This window comes from Hydra viridissima, unplaced genomic scaffold, assembly GCF_058129835.1.
Source record: "Hydra viridissima isolate aposymbiotic clone 2 unplaced genomic scaffold, HvirCarnegie_v1 scaffold_8, whole genome shotgun sequence".
Classification (NCBI taxonomy): Eukaryota; Metazoa; Cnidaria; class Hydrozoa; order Anthoathecata; family Hydridae; genus Hydra; species Hydra viridissima.
Window position 1 is genome coordinate 8,864,560 of NW_028324307.1, and position 16,764 is coordinate 8,881,323.

Here is a 16,764-nt window from a genome sequence, read left to right on the forward strand (position 1 = left end):
CAATCCGCCAGCCTTACCGGAGTGTCGTCCAATAGAAGACTTTTGGGTTATTTTGAAAGGCAAAGTGTATAAGAGTAACTGGCAAGCAAAAGACGTGAAGCAACTACAAACCAGAATAAAGCTTTGCCTGAAAAAAATTGACCTTAACCTTGCATTTTCACTTTTTGGGTCAACTCGTGTTAGAGTTGGCCGAATCCGAAGAAACAGACTGGTTGAAGACAAACTTAATTAAAATAAATAACTAAAAGCTCTTTTAATGATAGTTTTATTTAATCTCTACCATAAAAACTATGGGAGTAATTGCCCATGAAAGTTAGTCCGGATTTTTAGTAACCACCCGTTAATAAACCATTTTCATTAATTTTTTTTTACAACTTAATAAAAAAAAAATCAAACGAAAAGAAAAATATATTTTTTGGTTCTCTCATGTCAACTATCCTTGTCAGAGAATTGGAACAAAAATTAAAAAAAAACGTTTATTACTTACAAAATGTTGATTTTAGCCGCTTTTTGACCATTTCGCTTGAATGTGCGTCATTTCGAAAAGAACACAAGTCCGTTAATTAAAACTTTTCAGGATCAGCAAAAATGTTTCTTATAAAAAAAGTCTACGGTGCTTATGAAACTAAATATAGGAGTAGATAATTAAAAACCATAATTTTTGTGAATTTTATTTATAAAAAAATATATATATAAATCATACAGATATTTTTAACTTAAACTTCTGGACGCCTTTTTTTAGTTTATCATCTTTTATTACTTGATATTCATTGTTTGTTGAATTCCAACTTGGTATTCATTGTTTTGTTTTTTTTTTCATTGATTGGCATTTTGCGTATTACTTGATGGTAAGGGCGGTATGGTACTGTAATAGAATATCACTGCACCTTAGAATATCACCGCACCAGTAGAAATAATGAAAACGAGGATGCGTTTTGAAGTAATCATACAGTTCATGTTCCGAGACCTGCTCACTCCGCTTATGGTAATGTTATGACGTATTGTTTATTTTGCGTATAAAGTTATTATATTAGCCAAACCTATCAATACAAAACCAGATTATTCTCTGATAAAATTGAAGTTTCTGTTTTATTTGAGTGGATTATTAGAAATAAAAGAAGCATATTAATGGTCTGTAAGGCGAGATTAAGGTGGTTACCTCTAAATTGAATTGAAATCTTTTCCGTACCATACGCTATTAATATTATTTACATTAAAACCTAATACAAAATTATTTTTCAAAATCATTAAAAAATATTAAATAAACTTATCAAATATTTATTAAAATCTCAGTTAATAGTTTTTAACTAATCTTTTCTTTTTACTTTTTAGTTTGACAAAAGGATCTGCAATTATAACAACTAACAACATAACTAACGTTTTACACTATTAAAAATGGATTTTAATCTACTTAACTATTCTGCTATTGAAGATAGTTTTCCTATAAGCTCAAAAAAAGTTGAAAAAGCGGTACTTTTAAAAATGATTAGTATATATATATATATATATATATATATATATATATATATATATATATATATATATATATATATATATATATATATATATATATATATATATATATATTATATAAGGTTGTTTTTTTTTTTAATTATTATTTTGCATTGTTATCATAATCAGATTCCACTATCAGAAGAAGATGTTGATTTTAATGTGCAAACTAGTGAAGATGATAAAGGTAAAATTAATAAATTTCATATAAATGAACATAAATGTATATATATATATAAATGTAGTAATATATAATATATCATTATATAAGAACACCCTCTGTGTGTGTGTACACACACACACACACACACACACACACACACACACACACACACACACACACCACACATATATATATAAAGAGGGAGAGAGAATAAGAGAATAGCTCCTAAATATATATATATATATATATATATATATATATATATATATATATATATATATATATATATATACTGCATTTAGTAATGATAGCTATGGAGAATCTTAACAGGTGTGGTAGTAGCATTGCAGTTGAAAATGCTATGGCGAAAACTATTATATTGATTCCGCCAGTGCTACAGGTCGAGGAATCTTTGCTATCTCTTGGTAGTCATGGGAATGTTGATGGTATTCTCCACTGCCTTTTAATTAAAGTTGATGTGTTAGGAAAAGAAACATATCTGGCTAGGTAGTTAAAATTTTGTATTTTACACTTGTATTATTCCCTAAAAATATGGTTTCATTTTCTTTTGTTTTATATTCCTAGTTTGGTAATATGTTTTTTGCATAAATATGTATAAATTACTTTAAGTATAACTTTTTTTTGTTATAATCAAGTTTATTACTTGTTTATATGCATTTGTATCAATAAATATGCATCAAATAATTTTTTACTTTTAGGTATTTTGAGTTTGGCAGTTTCACTGCATACTTTGAAAATGTTGCTCATGCTAAACTGAAACAAAATCTTGAAATTGAAGAAATTCTTCCATACTGTGCTTTCACTATAAAGGATGTTGAAATGGAGATTTTACTCAAAAATGAAACCTTTGGATACAGAACTAAAAGTAGATTGTTTAAGCTATTATCTAAATCATGGTACGTCTAATTATTTTAGTATTTAGAAATAATTTTTTTGTATAATTTTTTAGATGATAAAAGTCGTATTCACAAAAATAGAAGTTTTAATCGTATAATATACGATTGCAAGGGTGGTTTAAATGAAAGTTTAAAAAAACTAATAACTGCGTTGGATAAAAATATATTATGCATTTGTTATCAGTTAATTACTATTTGTCTTTTTAAAGACCAATTGTGGGAAGTTAATAATCAAGGAAATAAAAAGTATGTTATTAAATTTAGTTTTTTAGTACATTTTTTGCTTTGTCTTAGCATCCTTATGCTTAGGTGTACAACTGTTTGTTATATTTTACATCATTTTTATACATTGTTCAGATTTTATATATTGTTTAGATTTTATATTTTGTTCAGAAGTTCTTTCTAGCCTAAGATCTAAAAAAGAATAAAAACCTTTAGAAGTACATTAAGATATGTTTGATATTTATATACTTAATTTTTTATTTCTTTTTTTGAACTGCTAAATATTTTCTATTAGGTTTTTTGTTTGCCAACCTTCAGAAAAAGCTGAAGAGTGGGAAAAAAGTCTTATGCTTCATCGAAGTAATCCTCAAGGAAACTCAAGCTATGGAAAATTATGGACTAAAATAGTAGAATTGCCGACATTAGAAAATCAATTTAGTCTTTTATCTGATCTTCCCAACCATCATAAATGGATGTGGGATAAACTTACAAAAATATTGAGATTTGAGCAAAAGTTTTCAACTTCTTGTCGGTATTTTCCAGGATCACCTAGAAATAGAATTCTTCAGGCATTATTTTACCGAAATAATTCTATTGACATAATTAAGTCATGTTTAAAAAATACTTTTAACATAAAAGAGCCAGTCATATATCCATCAAGTAAAGGAGACCTAGCTCATAAATCATCAATTGCAAAAAAGATTAGGTTGTAAATGGTACTTCACTTCAATAGCATCAATTTACCCTATAATTTTTTTTAATATTTTCTCAGGACTTCAAAATGGAAAAACCAGAAAAGAACAAACTTTACTTTAACAATATTGAAAAATATATAACGGAGAGAATATATCCAGCTGGTCTTGGAAAATGCACCAGACGATCCCTCAGGGATGTAGCAGCAAGTTATTGTGTGCTTGGTATAACAATGACACCATTAATGTTTTTTTTATATAGACAACCTGACAGACTGACGGTTTTTATTGTGATTCTACAACTAGGAAGATTAAGAACCTAAAATCAAGGGAAAAAAAGGAAGATTAATTAATAATTTTAGGAAAATCAAAAATACTTTAGGCCTTGCGATTAAGATAAGCAATGCAAACATCATAAAAGAAAAAAAAGAAAATAGTTATGTAGAACATAGATAAATTACTGAGCTCTTTTTTTTAATATAATCAAAAACAACAAAACAAACATTTTCAATGTATTTTCTTTCTAATTATCATAGTTGTACTTGCAGCCTAGAATCTATGAACAGCACATCAACTTAATGAAATTTAAAAATATATTATATACTATCAGTATTAAATGCTTAGAATATCACATCACCCATGTATTTTGTTAAAAAACAACATACTAGATAGTGCTTAGAATGTTAGAATATCACCTCCCCTTAATAAAATTAAGAAACATACTATTATACTTTTAGAATATCACATCGCCCATGTATTTTGTTAAAAAACAACATACTAGATAGTGCTTAGAATGTTAGAATATCACCTCCCCTTAATAAAATTAAGAAATATTAGCATGCTACTATTATATGTGTAGAATATCAAATCGCCCTTGTATTTTGTTAAAAAACAACAAACCAAATAGTGCTTAGACAGTTATCACGGAAACCAATAGTGCCAACCTAGCTGACCCGAGAACGCCACCTATATGGGGTGATAGCTGACACATTCAGGTATCCTGTGATGCAAATTTTGAAATCAATTAATTACATCCGCGGAAGAAAATTCAGTTTTAATGCAAAAATTTTGTGTTTTTTGCCCCTTTTGAGAACTGCGGAAAATCTGCTATAAGATCAGAACCACTCAAGAAAAATCAATGAAAATTTCTCCACTTATAGACCATTGCCTTAACTATGTTCATGTAAAATTTCAGCCAGTTTCATGCTCTAGTTTAAGATTTATAGTCATTTAAAGTTCAAATTTTACCATTTTTTGGTACTCTCGCCACTTATCTTTTCATTTTAGAACACTTAAAATGTGACAATACTAATGGTTTTGTAATATTTGAACTCCTCAGGGTAAGGGCAACAACTTTTGTAAAAATGGTTTTTTTGATTGTCATTATCATTTTCGAACTATGAGGCAAAACGTTTTTCCTGCAAACCAAAGTCTATATATATAGGCCTTATAAGAGGCTCTGATATAAAAAGACCAATTTTAAATTTCAAGACAAGAAATGTAGTCAGAAACTTTTAAAGAGGAGTATAACTTAAACAATTATCTAAAAAATTAAATTTTTGTGTATATTTTTGCTTTGAACGTGTTTTTAAAATATAGTACAAAAACGGATTATTGCTACCACCTTAAATAGTTAGGGATTAGCATGTATTTGTTTTGAAATATCATTTTAAAACCTTTTCTTGCATAGTGCAAATGTTTTTTTATGTGTAATAAGTGCTCCAAAGAAGAATTTTCTTTTGAAAAGAAGAAAAGCATTCATAACATTTTTTAATTCACAGTAAGTATTTTTTTTCCTATTTAATATACTTATATTTGAAAGGCTACCAAAAACAAAATTTTCCCTTTGTAGAAAAGAGACTCCTTTAATTCAAATCAGGGAGTAATTAGAATTAAGCAGTATTGCATTAAACATTTCTCCCTACTAAAGTCTCAAAGACCATTTTTAAAGGATTTTGTTTGAAGCATTCAAACAATCATAGGCAAAAGGTAAAAATGAATTTTTTGATGGCCTATGATGTGTAGCCAAAATCCCTTACTTATTTTTTTTTTGTGTACATGATGTTCAAAAACCTTTTTCTTCTTATAAAATAAGAAACTATTTGCTTTATGTAGATCAGAACTCATCATCAGTAAGTCATTAGAATTCATCAATTGCGGATCTTCAAAATTTATCAATGGAGATTCATTAGGATTCACCAACAGAACATCAGGGTTCATCAATACTTTAACTTTTATCTGTCAGGTACATTTTATGAGTATTTTTAAAAAGTTCCAATAACCTAAAAGAGACCATTACTTAGTTTTCTTTAGCTAAAGCTTTTTTCTATTTAATAAATGTTGGTTTGTTGGATTTGAGAAAGCTTACTTTTGAAATATAAAAAGAGATAGACATGGTTCATCAAGGTAATTTTAAATGTAGATTTTTTCAATAGATTACAAATTAGAAAGTATGCATACAAATTGCCTGTGACATGAAAGGCTGCATTTGATTGTGTTTTTCATTTCTTTTTATGATTTGTATGGTGCCTTGTATCTAATTTAAACCTTTTGATAATCTGTAAGTAAAAGGCAAAATTAAAAAGTTCTCTAGTGTGCACTCTCTTGTCTTTTCTTTTTTACAGTTAAAGGAAATTGTGACAATGCCAACCCAAAAACCAATGCCACTCGGTTCAATCAAATTAAACCTGCAGTCTTTTGAGCGATCAGGTGGGGTTGTTGCCAATGCAAAATCATTCGGCAATGTCATCAGAAAACCGATAATCAGTGGACCTGACACCTCTCTCATTCTAGAAATCATCCCGCCAAGGGAGTAGCATCTCCTCTTAGGCATTGTGAACTATTTGTTCAAGATGCACAAAACTGCATGGTCTGACGCCGATAAGTGGCCTGCTGCACTCCACATTCAACCAAGTCCTTATCATGGGGGTCAGTTTGAGGGCGATGAATGCAGAAAGCTTCTGAAAAATGTGGACGTTCTGCACCAACTGGTTGAGACAAATTCAGTTCATCAAGCCTTCAGTATTATTGAAGCATTCAAATGTTTCAACCTGGTTGTGGAAGCTTGCTTTGGTTTCATCCTTCAGCCGGACTTTGATGAAAAAATTGAAGCCTTCAAGAGGAGCTATCTCATGATACCTGGTGCAAGTGTGACTCCCAAAGTTCACTCGGTCTTCCACCACATTACGGATTTCATAAGTCGCAAAGGATCCCCCTTGGGACCCTATAGTGAGCAATCAGTTGAAACAGCGCATCAAGATTTTCACCAGCATTGGTCCAGATATAAGAGAGACAAAAATCATCCGGAGTACAAGGAAAAATTGTTGAACTGCTTGATTGATCTGTATAGTAAGCATCTTTAAAGAGTTGTTCACAAAAACTATTTATGAGAAGTTTTCAGAGTTAAATTTTTTTTCACTGTTGTGAACAAACACTATTTATACGAAATTTTCAGAGGTAAATTGCTTTCCTTTTATGAAACCTGTTGCCATTAGAGTCCTTCATATATGTCATGCTAGAAACTACAATATAGTAGTTATGTGACAGAAATTATCTAAAATATTTTTGAAAAAAATGAACTTTGAGGAAGAAATCAAAATTCATATTTATGTTATGTGATAACATCTCTGAAAACAGTTTGAGAGAAAATTGTTTCAAAAGGTTTTTCAGACATTATTTTTGTCTCTGAACAGTTTTTATTTGTAAATAAAGAACTCATGAAGATTCTGTAGCTTATTTATTTTGTCTGCAGTTAGGTTATGTCATCAAGCATTAAATAGAAAAAGCTTCTCCATTATTTTGAAATGAAAATAAGAGAAAAAGGTGGTGGGGAGTAAAATATCATTAAATCTACACTAACTTCAACTAATTATTTACAGAATGCTTGTTTTTAAAGTTTCTGACTACATTTCTTGTCTTGAAATTTAAAATTGGTCTTTTTATATCAGAGCCTCTTATAAGGCCTATATATATAGACTTTGGTTTGCAGGAAAAACGTTTTGCCTCATAGTTCGAAAATGATAATGACAATCAAAAAAACCATTTTTACAAAAGTTGTTGCCCTTACCCTGAGGAGTTCAAATATTACAAAACCATTAGTATTGTCACATTTTAAGTGTTCTAAAATGAAAAGATAAGTGGCGAGAGTACCAAAAAATGGTAAAATTTGAACTTTAAATGACTATAAATCTTAAACTAGAGCATGAAACTGGCTGAAATTTTACATGAACATAGTTAAGGCAATGGTCTATAAGTGGAGAAATTTTCATTGATTTTTCTTGAGTGGTTCTGATTTTATAGCAGATTTTCCGCAGTTCTCAAAAGGGGCAAAAAACACAAAATTTTTGCATTAAAACTGAATTTTCTTCCGCGGATGTAATTAATTGATTTCAAAATTTGCATCACAGGATACCTGAATGTGTCAGCTATCACCCCATATAGGTGGCGTTCTCGGGTCAGCTAGGTTGGCACTATTGGTTTCCGTGATAACTGTGTCGTGGTGTGTACTTTTTTCTTTTTCTTTTTTTTTTTTTACTCTAAAAAAAAATTTAGTTTACTAACATTTCTATACAGTAGATTTGTTAGTAAACTACAGGGATCCAGGAAATTGTAACTGTGTGGCCATATTTGGGATAATCTACTTTACTTTTGGTGTTCCTGTGGAAAGGTCTTGTGAGGTAAAAGGTAAGGCAATGGGCGTCACTTGTATAACTTTTTTCCTTAAAATCATAGAGACTAAATTTTTTTTTCTTCTCTAATTAACCATCGCAGGTTGAGAGCGCACATAGAAGTACAATAATTTTCACGAATGTTGCTAAAAACTTCGTTGATAAAGCCTTTCAAATTTTTCTTTAAAGACTTTTTCATGGAATATAAGGAACCCTTGTCGGCAGGCCTTAAAGACTATTTATATTATAGTTGTAGACTTACAAATAATAATATCATTATACCAAGTTCCTAATTAATTGTGCAATCCAAGAACGCATGCATGTATAAAAATCATTAGAGATAAAATATTTTAATTATTAGAGGTAAAATAATTTTATATATGAGAAGTGGCTTTGCAAAACCAGATAAAATTCACTTTTTTTTTAAACATAACTTTTTACCTGTTATTGAAGTCTGTTCACTATATGTGTTTATTCGATACAATTTTGCTAATGGAGTGCTATGCTAAACAATCGAGTTAAGCTTTGTAAAGTGTTGTTTTGTATTGTTTTTAGTTATCCTATTAATAATAAAGTTATTCAAAATGTTGCCTTGGCTATTAGTTCATAAATTAGACATGTAATACTTGTCTAATTTATTTAACGAAGTGCACCAACAAGAAGGTAAGCCATAGGACTTTGCACTCCATCTGTAAACTGTCGTGTTGCCTAAGGTTAGCCCTCTATTTCTGGGTTCTTTCCTTTTCTTGATAGGCAGTTTAAGTAAAGTATTAGTAATGTTGCCTAAGGTCACGCCTCTGTTTTTGGATTTTTTCTTTTTCTTGATAGGCAGTTATGCCCAAATTTTTTAATATCTTTTTGTAATTTCTTTTTTCTTTTTTTAAATTTTTAATATATAAATATATAAGACAAAATATAATACAACAAGCTAAGTAATTACTAAAAAAGTTAAAACTAATATAACCTGAAAACGCTTTCAACATCAAGAATGAATAGAATTAATATGCTAAAGAAAAAAGATTTTCACAGTTTACATGTTTAAAACATTGAATAGAAGTTTATAAGACACTTTTAAAACAATACTTAAACTTTTAAAAATACTATTTACTCATCAATTCTAAATTTACTCATCATTTGAATATAAACCCCAATTTTCTGTCTCCTTTGGATGCAAATATTTCAATAACTCTGCTAATATCTGGAACTATTTCCTGATGAATAGACATTAATGCAAGTCCATTCAATCTATTTCTGACATAGTATTCCTGGTGTAAGTTTTCATTCTCCTAAAAGTAGATATTGACCTTTCACACTCACAAGTTGTGATTGGTATTGTAAGTATATGAAAAGCCTCTAAAATGTTTGGAAAGCCTCTGATATCCAAGAACTTTAATGTATCCGAAATAGTAGATTGTATTTCTGTCTTTTCTTTCCAAAATTCCTCCCATAACTCGAATTCGGCATGAATTGATGAGAAATGAGGAAGATCTGATTTATAAAAATTCAAAAAAATTAAGAACTTTTCTTTCCATGGTCAAGATATTGATTTACTAAATAAGCAGGAATAGCACAACATCAAACCTGTTTTCTAATTCATTGAGAAGATGATTCACAAGAGGAAATGTAATAGAAACTTTAAAATAACCAGATATAGTATCACGTATTTGATTATCTCTATGTTTCTGAACACCACATGTTCAAGGTTTTTTTTCATCAACATCAAACGTTTTTGCTAATGCAAAAGCAATTTTATACCATTTGTCATAGTAAGCATCAGCATTTCTCTGTATTTCTTTTGAATGTTTAGTCAAATTTTGAATTTCATCCACTTGCTGGGAAATATCAAAATATTTAGTTAAAAGGCTGATGGAAATTCCATAAAAGTAATCCAGAAGCTATTTAGTTAAAACCAAAGAAACAGTAAAAGAAAAATTTGTCAAAAACTTCATAAAAGAAGATGCTTTTAAAGATTTATCTTTATTAAATTGTTTAAACTATTGTCTTCCATTTCTTCAAATGCAGAAAAAACTGCTGAATAATTATCAAAAAACATATCAAGTCCACAAAGCTTTTGTACCCAGTGAGTACGACATGTGTCAATATGTTTTGCCTGACCAGGAAGAAGGTATTTCAGAAGGTATATCAGCCAAGTAATTTCACATAAATGCATTAACAAATTCTTAATAAAGTTGCTTTGTTAATGTTTTCCCCAGTTTTGTGTTCTATTTAACGTTTTAAAATGTGTAACGGCAAAAAACACAAATATTTGACGAACTATGCAAAAAAAGGGTGCGGCTATAGAATATGGTCGTAGTGTGTACTTTTTTCTTTTTTTCTTTTTTTTTTTATTCTGAAAAAAAAAGATATTTAGTTTACTAACAATTCTACTGTGTAGAATTTACTAACAATTCTACTGTGTAGAATTGTTAGTAAACTAACAGGATAATCTGGATATTTTTGTTCGTATAATGTGTGCATTAGGGTGATGACTTTTATACAAACTCGTTTCCCTGTATCATAGTTTGATGAGCTTTCATTTAAGATTAAATAAAATATTACATTCCAGGCGATTTGATAAAAAAACCTCACGCACAAAATGATTTTAAGAACTTTATTTATTAGCTTTTTGGCCAAATTTTTGAAGTCACTGTAAGCAGATACAAAATTGAACGCAAGCTGTAGAGTCACATGCATACAACATCATATAGGATCATCAAATGCACAAGGAAGTCAAATATTCACGATAATGTCATTAGAGAGGATGAATCTCAGTAGGAGGTTTTCCTTATTGCGGCAGGAGTTGTGCAATTCTTGCATAACTTTGATGGCGCGCTCGCAGCACTGGTTGCTTCAGACAATTTTGATTGGAGAGTCATCTGCTTTCCATTGGGTTTTCAAGCAATTGAGAGCTTTTGGGTAGTTATTCTGAGCTTCAGATAGTTAATCAAAATCTGCAACGTGGAACAATTGATTGCTGAACCAAAGGTCAGCCCATGAGTAAGAAATGAATGAACAAATTTTACGCAACCTGATCCGGTTTCTGGCATCAGAACAAACGCAAGAAGGGCTAGAATGGCACGAGAGTTCCAGCGTGCATTGCTGATGTTTGGGATCTGTTTGAAATTCACTAAGGGGATCTCATTCCTCTCAGTTAAGTGACGGAAGACACGAGTGAGGTGGTAGAGAAACTTCATGTCATCTCTCCAGCCGCCTGTTTCTTTAGTCTTAGCTTTACCGTTGCTGAAAGCTGCTTTCAATTTATCGTAATTGCTCATCAAATCCTGCACAAAGAAATACTCGATGTTTGGTGATTTAGTTAACCCATAGAGCTCATCGTCCATGACAACGATTGTCCATGACAACGCGGTCTAGCACATGGTGCTGGCAACTGATGAAATTGGGTTTGGGGTGAGCTTTCTCTTCGAACATTTGCTGCAGCCGAACAACAACGCCTGTCTTCTTGCCGGTATTCACGTTTGTTGTGTCGGCAACAATCATCACAACTGATCCCCACAGTTTGAACTCCTCTAACAAATCCTGGAGTCCTTCTGCAATTGTTTGAGCTTTCCCATCTTTAAATTCTAGCGCAGTCAACTTAATTTCTTTATATTCATTCTTGAGGACCACGGCCTGATATTTAAAGCCCTCAATTTGTTTGCCATCAAAGTGTATGATCAGATACATGCGGGAAGTTCAACGTTTTGCTCCATAGGTCTTTAAGCTCTACAGCAATTAAACCGATCCTCTCTCCCCGTTCTTTGGCAGTGGATTCAAGAAATTTGAAGCGTCTAATGACGTGGTTTTTCAGGGGCATGCAACTTCGTTCGTTCAAGGGTGCTTCATAAATTGCCACGTTGCCTCTTCTAGTTTGGGCTTGAAACTGGACTAAGTTCTTTGTCCAGGTTTCCTTGTTCTTCTCCGTGTTAGAAGAGCTCTTCTTGAACGACATGTTGTCTTCTACTCAAGAACTGAAATAGGGAAGGCCTTAGCGTCAAAATTATTTACGTAACAAATTAAAGAAATTGTTATTAAGTTTTCAATTGAACTGTTATTGTTAATATATTTTATTTCAAAAGAAGCAAATAACGATTATAGAAAATGAAAAAGGCAGATACTAATAAAATATTATATGCTCAATTATAATTTGCGAAAGAGTTAAATGTAACTTACCAAATAATACAAGGATCTCTTTATACTTAAACTATAGAGAATGCGCAGTAATTAGAATAAGGCAGTAATAATGTTGACACCAAATTAAGATAATTAAAACTTAACTACCCGCTTTGAACACTTCTTTTATATACCAGTTTGTAGCAGACTGCAACAGGGGCGTGTACAGGAATTTTTTTGGGTAAGTCGCAATTTTAACCCCTCCCCAAAAATGTTAAATTTTAGCATCCCCCCCCCACCCCCCACTTCCTCATTGACAAACGCATATGAAGTAAGACGGCTTAGCAATCGCCCGATATTTTATCGCACATGATACTAACCATTATCAAGCATCATCGCTTCGCACGCTATCTATTTTTAGAAGAAAATGATGATAACCATAGTCAGCACCAACGCTTAACAATTACACACGACCTATTCTTATATGAAGCAAAAATAATTCTTAAAAATCTCTGATATCGCACTTTTTTAGACTTAGGGAGAGCACGCATGAAGTAATACACGCATCGACTTATTTAGGGAGAGCACGCAAGGAGGAAATGAGTCAACTTAGTTGATTCGTATACTACTCTTGGTTTGGGATATTTGCGACACTGTTCCTTATCTACTGTTTGCGAAATTAGGCTTTTTTAACACATTTGACGTAATATGAACTTTTTTTTTCGAAACTATAACTTCGGCCCCCCTCCAAAAAAAAAAGTTGAAAACCAAATAGTAAATAAACTGCGGGCTATACTTACTGTACTGTTCAATGCCAAATAATGTTTTTACAAAGATGTGTGGCTATGAAAATAGCCGTTAAACAAAGATTTTTTTCTTTTTAAGATAATACTTTTATATTTTTTATATATTATATTTTTGTTATATATTTTTTTAATTATTTTATTTTATTATATTTTTATTAAAATTTTATTTAAAACACAACCTACGATTATTTATAGCAAACTTATTTATGACTTTTTCAACATCTATAGGTATCTCTGTGTGAATATTCATTAAAGCTAAACCATTTAGGCGGTCCTCTACCATTGTGCTTCTTTTATAATCTTTTAGACGTCGAAGTGAAGAAAACGTTCGCTCACATTCACATGAAGTTAAGGGTAAGGTAGCAAGTAACTTAAGACAAATCTTAATGTTTTCAAAGCCAGGAAAATTTATTGCTTTTAATGTTTCGGTAATATTAGACGGAAGCTCATTTTTAAAATTTACCCAATATACTTCCCACAGTTTAAGCTCACCTAATAAAGCGAGTGGATTTGGTAAGTCTGTTATATAAAAGTCACTGAAAGATATGACATGATCTTTCCAATTAGTATCACTAGAACACTGAACTTCTGCAATCATTTTTGAAGGAACTAAGACAAGTGCTTTATAACACTTTAAAGTTGTATCATTAAACCTTGTGTTTAACTCAGTACTCAGATGGTCTAACAAAGGAATAGTGATAACCAATTTAAAATAATGAGAGACAGATTCAAAAGGAGTATCAGCTCTGTTTTTTGAAATAAATGAAGTTCTAGGCTTTTCTTCTATAACATTTATCTTGGATGCAATTTTTAATGCTTGTTCATAGCATATTTGATGGTGTTCATCAACTATATTTCTAAGAGAAGACACAGCATCTTTTAATGCCTGGATAAGATTCAAACCATTATAAATATCATTACTTTTTGCCTGCAACAATCGTGTAACTGGAAGAGTTACATCAAAAACATTTCTTATTATACAAAGTGCAACAATAAAATCAAAACCTGTTATTAACTTCAGTAAAGAGGAAGCAGAAGTAGATGTTGTATGATTAAATGTTTTATTGATATTTAAGGACATTTCTTCAAGACAGGAGACCACAGGTATAAAAAGCTCTTGAAAAGTATCCATGCCATGAACTTTATCAATCCAACGTGTTCTACAAACATCTTTTAACTTTTTTTTGGAAGCTAATGGAGTAATTTTATCAATATGCTCTTCTAATTTTTGTTGCCTGGTTGGAGAAAGATTAAAAAAGTATGATACCTCTTTTACATGAGCTAAAAGGTTCCTGATAGACTGCACATTGCATGATGCACAAATAGCTAAATTAAGTCTGTGGCTGTAACAATGAGTAAAAATAGCTTTTTCATTCAAATTTAAAATACGAGCAGACAACCCTTTAGTATGTCCAGCCATTGCTCCAGCACCATCATAAGATTGTCCTCTACAATTTATAATATCCAAGTAAAGAACAGACAAACTTTTTAGTAAAACACTAAATAAACCTTCGCCAGTAACACCATTTGAACAATGTATAAATTTAACAAATTCTTCCTTTATGTCTAAATTAGAATCAACAAATCTAATAACCAAAGAAAGTTGCTCTTTATTTGAACTGTCTGAAGCTTCATCAGCAATAATAGAAAAATATTGAGACTTTTTGATTTCTTCTATTATTTTGTCGGTAACTACTTCTCCGCAACATTTTATCAGCTCATTTTGAGATGTATTTGATATGTAAGATGCATTTTTTTGATGATATTTTAAATGATCTTCAAGAATTTTATCGCCAGCTTTGACACGAAAATGAAGTAGTTCGATGAAATTTCCTGCAGTAGGACTAGGAGATTTGCTTCTACCAGGATGAAATTTTGAATTATCTCGATGACCTCTTAAAGGAAGACCAAGGCGGCCACATAGAATAATTGTTTCAATAATTGGTAACAACAATCTACGATTTTCAGAAATCTGTGATTGAATTATTTTTTGAGAGGTTATATCAATTGGCTCTGCTTTAAAAGACCAAAATGATGATAAAGAAAACAAAACTTCAGCAGTTTTAACATGCAATCCTTTGTTTCTGCAGGTTAGATTATTATTATTTTTTCCAAATACATGTTTCTTAAAGTGAGCAGAAGCATCATTCCAGTAGTTGAATGGTTTACTGAATAGCCTTTCTACTATAGTACATTCTGAAGGAAAGCTGTGACCAAAAAGTACACATGGCAAACAGAAAGCACCATCAAATATCTTTGAATAAGTAAGCCATGGAAATTTATTTATCCATGCAAGTTGAAAGCTACGTCCATTTGAATTTTTAGGAAAAGTAAATGTTTTACAAGGTACAAACACAGATTGAACTAAATGTTGAACTTCAGAATTACTTAAAGTTTTAGCAACACTGGAATAACTAGCATAATTAGAAACCAAATAACCAATATCATAATTATAGGAAGGGATAGAAAATGGTATAGATTGAGTTACTTTACTAAAACTAGGTATTGGTATTTGGTTGCAAAGATGCAAAGATTTATTTTTTAAATTAGATTCCATAAGGTCATCATGATCTTTGGATTTGTTATGAAAAGTAATTTTAGCCTGTAACATCCTGTTACTTTCATTGGAAGCTTTACGTTTCAAATTGTTTTTTAGTACTAATGGAACATAATGATTGTGTTGAAAAGGGACAGAAAAATCATTTGAAAAACTTTCACAACAAAAAAGAAGATATAAAGACTCGTAATTTTCAAAAGAGGTCATACGGGGATAAATAATTTGGCCAAATAATAGTTTGTACTTAGTAAGGCCATTATCTGGGTAAAGACATTCTATTTTTTTTCCACATATGCTTGATAATCCAAGAACACAAAGGAAAGAGGACCAGTTTTTATCGTTGCAATTATGAACAGCTTCTTCTTGTACTAACTCTCTGCCTTCCTTTCTTGTATCTAAAGAATTTTTTGATACTGACAACGACAGAATGTTTTTTAAACAAGGAAAAACATTTCTATTGTTACAAAAAACAGATTGAAAAGATGGATGGTTTGAGTAGAAGTCTGCATTTAAGAAAAGCTCGATTGATGTCAATAATCTTAAATCATTTACTACAGAATTATTCCCAGTGATGACTAATGAGATAGAACTGTACAGACAGTTTCCAGTTGATTGAGACCTGATATGCACATAAAAACATAGTTATACAATTACATTTTTCAATTGCAATGTTTTCAATAAAAAATATTTTTGTAAGAAAACTAGTTCATTATTGTTATTTTTACATTGGATTTAATATAAAGATAAATTTATAAATGTTCAATAAAAAAAGCTTAACAATAATAATAAGAAAGCTTAAAAATAATAAAAGAAAGCTTTACAATAAAAAAAAAATCACTGAAACGAAATCAATATTTCTACCTTAAACAAATGAAATTGCCACAATGTTTTTCTGAAAAAGTCTTTGGTAAAAAGGTGTCTAAACCTCTAATGTTTTCTACAACATTCATATTTGGATGTTTGTCTTTAAAACAAGAAATATTTTTTTCCAATCTTTCTTTCCAATGGACTAACTCCGATTGGCATTTTGTTTGGAGAGCTATTTGAACTTGAGAATTAGTCAACATTTTAAGCAAATAATTAAACTGTTTAAATTTTAAGTTTAAGAAATGTTTTAT

At 30.6% G+C, this 16,764-nt stretch overlaps 2 protein-coding genes across 6 annotated transcripts; one reads left to right on the plus strand and one right to left on the minus strand.

Annotated features, from left to right (window-relative positions):
- Positions 1-721: 721 nt before the first annotated feature.
- Positions 722-7,234, plus strand: LOC145194295 (uncharacterized). 5 transcript variants are annotated; one of them, XR_016454921.1, is made up of 8 exons: positions 722-985; positions 1,642-1,699; positions 1,978-2,182; positions 2,395-2,561; positions 2,646-2,838; positions 3,110-3,731; positions 5,622-5,751; positions 6,131-7,234. XR_016454921.1 is itself a non-coding variant. In XM_090095673.1 (7 exons), the coding sequence occupies exons 2-7, from the start codon at positions 1,396-1,398 to the stop codon at positions 3,525-3,527; spliced, it is 1,116 nt and encodes a 371-aa protein (XP_089951799.1). In that variant the 5' UTR covers positions 847-985; positions 1,333-1,395; the 3' UTR covers positions 3,528-3,940. The 5 variants fall into 5 exon arrangements, 4 of the variants coding, with proteins under 4 accessions (XP_089951801.1, XP_089951799.1, XP_089951800.1 ...); XM_090095673.1 differs by lacking the exons at positions 5,622-5,751; positions 6,131-7,234 and adding an exon at positions 1,333-1,470 and having other exon boundaries at positions 847-985; positions 3,110-3,940; XM_090095674.1 differs by lacking the exons at positions 722-985; positions 5,622-5,751; positions 6,131-7,234 and adding exons at positions 1,030-1,151; positions 1,333-1,470 and having other exon boundaries at positions 3,110-3,940.
- Positions 7,235-13,028: 5,794 nt separating this feature from the next.
- LOC149884921 (52 kDa repressor of the inhibitor of the protein kinase-like) lies at positions 13,029-16,764 on the minus strand. The gene is made up of 2 exons (XM_090095658.1): positions 16,508-16,764; positions 13,029-16,265 (listed from the first exon to the last, which is right to left on the minus strand). Exons 1-2 carry the CDS (start codon positions 16,711-16,713, stop codon positions 13,253-13,255), a joined length of 3,219 nt encoding a protein of 1,072 aa, XP_089951784.1. The 5' UTR covers positions 16,714-16,764; the 3' UTR covers positions 13,029-13,252.

What these genes read in the sequence shown, in the direction of transcription:
- LOC145194295 (XM_090095673.1), top strand. Translation starts at nt 1,396, where the DNA reads ATGGATTTTAATCTACTTAACTATTCTGCTATTGAAGATAGTTTTCCT. An exon ending in CAAAAAAAGTTGAAAAAGCG is followed by an intron (nt 1,471 to 1,641) that starts GTACTTTTAAAA and finishes TATCATAATCAG; the next exon opens with ATTCCACTATCAGAAGAAGA. An exon ending in CTTTGGATACAGAACTAAAA is followed by an intron (nt 2,562 to 2,645) that starts GTAGATTGTTTA and finishes ATAATTTTTTAG; the next exon opens with ATGATAAAAGTCGTATTCAC.
- LOC149884921 (XM_090095658.1), bottom strand. Translation starts at nt 16,713, where the DNA reads ATGTTGACTAATTCTCAAGTTCAAATAGCTCTCCAAACAAAATGCCAA. An exon ending in GGCAATTTCATTTGTTTAAG is followed by an intron (nt 16,266 to 16,507) that starts GTAGAAATATTG and finishes TGTGCATATCAG; the next exon opens with GTCTCAATCAACTGGAAACT.